The sequence below is a fragment of the Monopterus albus genome, unplaced genomic scaffold, assembly GCF_001952655.1.
Source record: "Monopterus albus unplaced genomic scaffold, M_albus_1.0 scaffold400.1, whole genome shotgun sequence".
NCBI lineage: Eukaryota > Metazoa > Chordata > Actinopteri > Synbranchiformes > Synbranchidae > Monopterus > Monopterus albus.
Window position 1 is genome coordinate 282,913 of NW_018128280.1, and position 8,853 is coordinate 291,765.

General features: G+C 43.0%; 1 protein-coding gene across 1 annotated transcript in view; it reads left to right on the forward strand.

Annotated features, from left to right (window-relative positions):
* The window catches only part of LOC109951634 (formin-1-like), a 66,388-nt gene that overhangs the window by 45,382 nt on the left and 12,153 nt on the right, over positions 1 to 8,853 (forward strand). The window contains exons 12-16 of the mRNA XM_020586237.1: positions 669 to 798; positions 889 to 1,035; positions 1,183 to 1,242; positions 1,319 to 1,439; positions 6,516 to 6,608. Coding sequence (XP_020441893.1) covers positions 669 to 798; positions 889 to 1,035; positions 1,183 to 1,242; positions 1,319 to 1,439; positions 6,516 to 6,608 — 551 coding nt within the window. The remainder of the gene's footprint in view (positions 1 to 668; positions 799 to 888; positions 1,036 to 1,182; positions 1,243 to 1,318; positions 1,440 to 6,515; positions 6,609 to 8,853) is intronic.

Consider the following 8,853-nt stretch of genomic DNA (forward strand, 5'->3'; position numbering starts at 1 on the left):
CCCCCGGAGGAGCTGGAGGAAGTGTCTGGAGAGAGGGAAGTCTGGGCGTCTTTGCTTAGACTGCTGCCCCCACGACCCGGTTCCGGATAAGCCGAGGAAAATTGATGGATGGATGGATAGTCTATATTCTTAATATAGTCTTCTATAACTTCTGCAAACATATGCATTGGTGAATATCACCTCAGTAGTTCCCACTAGGGTTAAGTAGTCCAGGTTGGTTAACGAGCCTGGCCTTTCTGTTTTGATGTTTGACCAGAGCTGTCACTAAAGCTGCCTCAGGCATCCCTACTGGGCATCTACCTCCATCAGCAGGGCCTAATCACACAGGCTGTTACCGCTCTACTCCCCTCCAACACGGTACTGTTTACATAAGTCATCCCACATCAGGGCAGAACTACCTTTGATCAATGTCTGTGCACAGCTCGCTGCTTTCCCTCCACCCGACTCCATGGCCCTTTCAAATCCAGCTGAGCAGCACTGCTCATGGCTGTCACCTGCCTGCCTGTGAGCACCAGCACTGACTCAGCCGGCCTGTGTGGGGAAGCATGGCCTGCCAAGGACCCAAAACACTTCTTCCTGTTAGACATTTTGTTTAATTTTGCCATAACACATCACACCCAAATCTACCGCCCTCCTCACTCTGCTCCATCTCCACTTTTGTTTTTCAGGTTTCTCTATGAGCTCTCCCAGATTCCTGACTTTGCGAGCCGGGCCCACTGCATGATCTTTCAGTCAGTATTTGTTGACACCATCTCCTCCATCCATCGCAAGGTGCAGACTATGTCTACTGTCTGCAAAGTAAGAACATCCTGTCTACAAACATCATGTCAGAAAAGTATCATTAAGCTACATGAAGGTTTACTAACCTGAAGACCATATCTGTGTCAGGAACTGCTGGAGTGTACCAGTTTGCGGGATGTGATGGGTCTTGTTCTGGCTTTTGGAAACTATATGAATGGAGGGAACAGGACTAGAGGTCAGGCTGATGGTTTTGGACTAGAAATCCTCCCCAAACTAAAGGATGTCAAGAGCAGGGTAACACACCTCTTATAAATTACACATACCTCCCCAAATCTGGTGATCAATATTAGCTAGGTAGCTACATAGAAATCACAGTAATATATTATCGAATATAAAGTATATTGGCACTCTTTGCACTCACGCAATAATTTATTTCCTCAGGACAGTCATTTCAGCCTGGTGGAGTATGTGGTTTTATACTACCTGCGTAATTTTGACAAGGTAATGTACTGTCAAAGAACTTCACAACATGTTAAACATCTGTCGCTCCACACTCATACTTCTATATTTGTTCCAGCATGCTGGCACAGAAAAGAGTGTGTTCCCTCTTCCGGAGCCTCAAGTTTTCTTCGAAGCCTCTCAGGTTAAATTTGAAGACCTCACCAAAGACATTAGGAAGCTGAAGAAAGACCTGACTGGTAGGACATGCCCTGTTGTAGAAGTACATTCATTTTTATTGTGGGTATACTGTAAATTGCATAGCACACTGCATTTTATTGCTTAGGTCATCTTTTGTAAGGAATCAGTCAGTGTAATTGTATACATTGTCATCTTTCAACAGAGCAGTTTAAATGTAAATATATTGTACTCTTCCTTTCCTGTGCAGAGAGGCTCATGGGTGTATTCAGGACCTTGGTTGGTCTGAGGCAACTTTTCCTAGTTTCCAGACATTGTAATAATCACGTCATCACAGCTCAATAACCTCTCTATTTCTAGCCAAAGAAGCACTTCATTCGTTTATCATCAGAAGCGAAATCCACCTCATTGAGGAAACATCCAAGTGACAACTGGCTAATAAATACACTATGTGGTATTCTGTGCTTAAAGCATAGTGGGCGCCAAGCCACTCGCTAAGCCAGCCAGCCCGCCAGTCAGTCTTGGCCAGGGCAATGTGAAGGTTAAAGGCGATGCCCCCCAGTGCCCCTGGTGTCTGTGGTTATTTAAATCAACCAATAATACAGCATATGAAAGCAATTAGATATGCTCCGCAGCTCTCCCCTACATTTTTTTTGGATTGCTGTTAAAGCCCCCTCCTCTCTGACATAGGAGGGAAAATACAAAGAGATTACTAAAGTACCCACACCCACCTCAAGCTGTCACTCATTCATTAGGAAAAATGGAAGACAATAAATGCAGCATAAGGACCCTTGTATTTGATCTCTGCTGCAGAGCAGTCTGGCACAGTAGTCCTCAGGGGTATTAGCATCACAGGACAAGCATTGGATTCTGGATGTTTGGTGAGCTCCACCTACATTTTTTTTTTTCTTTCTTTCCAGCAGTTGGGAATAAATATTTATGCCTGGCTATTATAAACCAGCCTAAAGAAAACAAATGGTCTTAATTATAAAGTTAACACAGATCACTTCCATCCACAGTGTGAAGACATTGAGAAGTTAACACTGGTTCACACTTTGGTTTACTTGTGCTAGTTGACTTTGGCAAGCAAGTCTGCCTGCCCTTCGCCTGATCCTGAAGTGGCAACTGCAGTGGTCACTTTGTCTTGCCCTCCAGCTTTGGGTCAAAGATCAGGAGACTTGGTGCTGGCAGTCAGAAATTCTTCCCTTCCACCATCAGACTTCTGTGTGTGGACCCATGGGTGCTGTCCTCATGCAAATGTCATACAGCTATGGTATTTTAATCTTCACGAGTGTGTGTGTGTGTGTGTGCAGGAGTAACAGTGTGCTTCACTAGTCATCAGTGGTGGTGCTCAGGAGGAGTGGGTCCTCTGTTCGCTTGACTGCCCTCTCCTTCACTGGTTGGTGCAGAAACATGATCCTCTTTTGATGGGGCTTCCTGTTTGGAGAGAAGGTGATGACCTCTCTCTGTGCTCCTCTCAGAGGGAGAAGGATGAGTGGGAGGCCACAAGGACCTAAACCTACTATAGCACTCACAGCTACCATAAAAGCAAATATTCTCTATTCTCTGTCAGTATTAATGTGTAACTGTGCCATCAACTTTGGCTCCAGGAAAGACTACACTTCAAAATCTTTACAATCCTGTACACCTTGGGCTCTATCACAATAAGTTGTTATTCATACTTAAAGTTGCATTTTCAGATTCCCTTTTTCAGGCCAATGATCATCTACATAAAGCTCCCTTTAACCGCCGTGTAATTGGACCGGCCGGAGAAGGAGGGATGCTACTAAATGAAATAGGATCAATAAAAAAAAAACAGAGTTCATTTGCTGCTCAGGTGAGTTTAGTGTTTCACAGAAGGCCTGGTCCAGGTTAGGCATTCATCACTGTAGCAAATCAGACAGTGTCCTGATATTAAATGGCCTTTAATGTCAAGTTCAGGTAGGGCCTTTGGCCTGAGGTCTGTTTTACGATGGAGGTGATGCTCAGAGGGCTACAAGTGTAGTCAGCGGGCTGAGGTAATTTCACTGTCTAACCAAACAACAAAATTAATACAAAATTTGGGGCTTTTTGTCATTGATTGGTTGCAGATGATGGTGTTTGATCCTTAATTTTGGATCATCTCTCTATCAGTCTGTCATTACTGCAACTTTATTTTTATTAGATCTGTCTGCATCGCTGTGTTTTAGCATGTCAAGGCAGTTGGATGAATATAGATAAATGTAGCAGAGTGATTGTAATCATCATAGCATTAACCATTTTATCATGAAGCGGGTTCAGAGTGATTTTTATGCATCTTGCATTCAATTTTAAACACAACTGTTAATTCTCCACCACATATTCCTGCCTCATGTTTTTATCTGTCAGCACTGTATTCTTGAGAATAAATGTAGAACAGGTTTGGAGTTTGATGGATATGGTTTGATTTATGAGGACTGGAAAACGGAGGCAGTTTCTTGGCTGGCCTCATCAAGGGAAAAAGCAGGCTTCAACCCATAGGACAGAGAGCTGGAAGTCTGACGGTCTACAGGGATTGTAGATAATTGGGGGTCAGAGAGAGAATTCACTTTCCAGGCATAAATAACTAGAATATGCCAAGGCTGGACTACTGAACTGGTTTAACCTCTTATGAAAGACTTTAAAATATAAAATATTTTCCAAAGCACCTTGTCCAAACAGGTTCACCATCTGATTCTTCATACAGATATTTGTAAAATTAAAAATAAGTATATTTAAAATGAATTATTGCATTAATTTGAGCTGTGGTTCAGGTGGCAACAGAAGGAACTGCCTGTGTATTAAGTGTTTCCCAGCCTCCCCCTTTCTGCAGTAGCTCTTACTTGTTTGTTCCCTTGGTTTTTTTTCTGCTTTATCATGATCTAGAGCATCAATGATGGGAGGTGGCGGTGCATTTATGGCCACATTTCTGAGACCAAAACATTCACAAAGCAGGTAGTTCTCAAATCTTGTGGTGTTTCGCAGCTTCACTTTTCACCGTTACAGCATTTTCTCTGATACACATACACAGTATATGCTTGTGTATTGTCTTGGTAGCTGCAGTGGAGGGCTCTTGCATACTAAATCATAATAAATATGTAAAAGTCACCCTTTTTCCAACACACACAGGGTGAATCTTAGAGCAGAAATCTGGCTTTCTTAGTTATTTTTCTTCTCGTTTACTCCATCACCATCGTCCCTCATGTTACACAGTAGCTGGTCAACTCTGTCCAGTTCAGATATGATGGAAAGCTGTGTTCCTCCATTCATATACCATTGATGCATGTTACTAAGTGTTGCTTGCACACCTCAGGAAATGATCTCTGTTTCAGACCGTTTGTCCCCATGGTATGGCATACTGTACCTGTGAACTTGTAGGATCTATTTGCACAAAGTTGTTCAAATCAGACCTTTAATTTCCTCTGGTTTACTGGTTTTCCTCAATCCCTAACACTTGTTAACCAGATATCCACCACGACAACTGATTTACAACTGTACGAAAATACACAACTTCTGCTTAATGATTTGAATAATGTCAGTAGTTCAAATAATGTCTTGAAAATGCATCAGCGCCCCAGTTCCAAAGGCACTGAGCCCAGTGGTAATAGTGGAAGTGCTTTAAAGATCAGATCCCTTGCTCCCATCATTATCCTGTCAGTCTGTGGTGGGAAACTGCTTCCCTGTGGCCGCATGACTGGACAGAGAGCCTGGTGTGGCTGCTGGTTGTACAGTTTGTCTCATGTCACGATGGCACTGCAGCTGCTGTTGTGAAATGAAAAATCAGCTTTGTGATTCCCATTGTACTGCACCATACCCACTGTGTGCGTGATGTCAGTGGTTTGACTCCAACCTCCGACATCTGTCTCAGGTGTCCCTCTGTTCCTCTCCATGATGTACTGTCAATAAAAGGTAAAAATATGTGGGAGAAAAACTTTACAAAGGTAAAATACTTTACATTTAAAAGCATAGAAACACAGAGCATCACCACTTTTTTCTCTTTTGCTGCATCAGATTTCTCAAGCTTTGTCTCTTTAAAATTTGTGTGACCAACATAGTAACTTTCAGCATTCCATGAATACATTAAGTCTTCATCTCTGACAAAGGAAAAAATGTTAAGGTCTAATCTGATACGTAGTGTCAGTCCTTTACTTGCAGGAAAACCCTGTTTTTCAATGCATTCATCCAAACTGCAGCTTTTGACTTTTTATTCTTTACAGCTGCTGTGTTTTTGTGAGCTTCCTCTTTGTGGCCTTTGCTGTCTGGACCACATTTGGAAGAGAGCCACCTCTAAATTGTAGATTTGCTGTTTTGAACACTGTTGTAATGGGTTCTATTGAGTCTGGGGATTTCTGGTAAAGAAACGTGGTTTGTCCAGACAGGATATTTTGATTGTCATGCTTGCATGGTTACAGATTTCTGTCTTTTTATTTTGTTAACTGCTGGCTCTCACTTTCCACAGATAATAAAAGCATCATGGAATCCAGACTGTGAGGCTATATGGAGTTACTCCTCACCTTTAATGCTCAGCCGTTGTGTTTTCCTGTCTGTTTTATTAAGACATCCAATAAATAAAAGCTATAATAAAGTGAGTTTATTGAGCTACAGGTGCAACGGTCCCATGTGCAAACGTGGGAGCCAAACTCAGATCTAAAAGCAGCAAGGTAGTGAGGTGAGACAGCAGCTAGACCTGTTTAAAGCTCTTGCTTGTATTGCAGAACTATTTAGCTATACAGCTATAAGCAAGTTAAGGTATTTATTGCAGGTTGGAATTTCTTACGCCAGACATCTATGTATAGTAATGCAGGCTTACAGTTGAGAGGAAGCAGGCAAAGGTTTGGCTGGAACATGCTCAGGCCTGAGTTCGTGTGAGTTGCGTCATGTGGCACTATAATGAAAAACCCATCCACAAATCAGAATCAGAATAGTCGTTATTGTAATTGTGTGTGAGAGAACCTAATTTTATACTGTGCAACTACATGATGGTATTAATTAGTTTTCTCACTTTTTTAAATACATCCCTAAATGACTTTTACATTGTAATCTTTTCTTTTTCAGCTGCTTGAAATCCTCCGTTCTCGTTGTTTCTGCCCGTTTGGTCACTTATCAGCTGTCTCTGTTACCGTTTCTGTCTTCTCTTCCAGCTTGTGAGAAAGAAGTGCAGCAGGTGTGTGTCAACTCATCAGAGGAACATCTGCAGCCGTTCAAGGAGAAGATGGAGGGATTTATCTCTGCTGGTGAGTCAGTGTGAGATTCTCCCTTTTATATGTAACAACACTGGAAAGAAATGTCAGTGTGGAAGCGACATCTCACATATTGTATGCTGGTCACAAATATGCAAGAAAATATTCACTTATAAATTTTCCTTTAATTGTATAGGTAGTTGATGAAATGTTCTACATAATATTTTTTGGAAAAATAGTCATGAACACAGGAGTTGTCGCATATGATGTAGAAACTGAAAAGTGCAGTGCAAATCCAGGACACTAATGGCCAAAACAAACACTGTAGGACAGCATGAAGACAGGAGTCAGCAGAGCTGCAGAAGTGATCACATTGCCTCCAACATGGTTCTTGTGTACCCTCGGCTTCCATAAAGCTTGTAAGACACCGCTGGAGGTGGCCTTGCAAAGAGTAGACAGCCACAGTGGGTCAGTCCTCTGGACGACATGGACACACCCTGATCATCTCACCGCCTGTCCCCTTTCTGATCTCGTCACTGGTGCTTTCCTGCTCTCGTCCTTACCAGGCTTTATAGCAGTTATAGTAGACACCCACAGGGCTTTCGGCTCCACAGGTTTGCTACATGCAAACCTTATTCTGTATCTAAACAAGTGCCATTAGGGCACTTTACGTTTGCCACAGAGAGCTCTATGTCCTGCTGTCACATCACTTCACCCAGTTGTGCCTGGATACATGGTAAATGTGGCACCAGGTTAGGAAGCCACCTGCTTGATCTCTCTGTCCTTATGGCTTTGCTTCTGATGCTACTGGATTTGCACTCAGCGAAAGACATACACACCCTTTAAACTTCCGGAGGGTTCAGTAATTACACAGGAGTCTATGTGCATAGAAGGAAAGGGTTTATTGAGCACACTGGGTAGCTGAGTGGTTTCCCTGGGCGGCCTTGTGCAGATACACATTGGTGTGAGCAACATAAGCATATTGCAGGATTTATTGTGCATATTATAAAAAACTTTTTTCTCTTGTCTTTCTTACCTCTCATGGTATCTAGCCATGCAGATTATTTGTTAGATTTTGGCTTGATGTCAAGGTCAAGGTCAAGGTGAAAGTGTTTATTTGTCATATGCACAGTTAGGAAACGTGTTTCCCTGTACAATGAAATTCTTACTTTGCCATCCACACGAATGCCACAAAATACAAATGAAATATAAAGTAGATAAATAAGTAACACAAAATCTAAGGCACTTTAAGCAGCAAAAATGCAGCAATATAATAAAAATATAGCAGGGGGAGGCAACTGTGGTGTGGTGGGTAGAGCAGTTGTCTCCCAACCAGAAGGTTGAAGGTTCAAATCCTGGAGCCTGCAGTCCACATGTCGAAGTGTCCTTGGGCAAGACACTGAACCCCCCTGTTGCCCCCTGATGGTTAGAACCATCGGTTGAGTTGGCGCCACAGATGGCTGCCATCGGTTCTGTACCGGAAACAAATTCCTTATGTGGAACATTCTTGGCCAATAAAGGTGATTATCCTTATCCTTATTATTATATATAAGAATATAATAAAAGAATGTATGCTGCATGGGAGCAGCATGTGCAGCAGTCAACAGTCAATGTGCAATTATGCATGTGCAAACTGAGAATGTAGACAGTACAGGTAGACAGTACATGATGTATTTCCTGGTAATAAACTCCTCAGCTGTTTAGGAGTCTGATGGCAGAGGGAAAGAAAGAGTTTTGTGTAGTAGTAGTGCTGCCATACCGCACAGTGATGCAGCTGGTCAAGATGCTCTCGACGATACAGGTAAAGAAGTTGCAAAGGATACTAGGCGACATGCCAAACCTCCTCAGCCTCCTCAGAAAGTACAGCCACTGTTGGGCCTTCTTGACCAGCTGTGTGGTGTTAAGTGACCAAGTAAAGTCCTCACTGATGTGGACACCCAGGTATTTGAAGCTGCGCACCTTCTCCACTTTGAGCCCCCGGATGAACAGTGGCCGATGAGATCTCCTCTCCTTTCTCATGTCCACTATCATCTCCTTCGTCTTTTCCGTGTTGAGGCTGAGATTATTGTCCTTGCACCATGACACCAGACTGGCCACCTCCCTCCTATAGGCTGCTTCGTCCCCGTCAGTGATGCGACCTATCACTGCGGTGTCGTCCGCAAACTTTAGGATGATGTTGCCTTTGTGGGAGGCGACACAGTCGTGGGTGAACAGTGTGTAGAGGATGGGACTGAGGACACATCCCTGTGGGGTGCCAGTGTTCATAACAATGCTGGCTGAAGTCCTATTGCCAATCCTG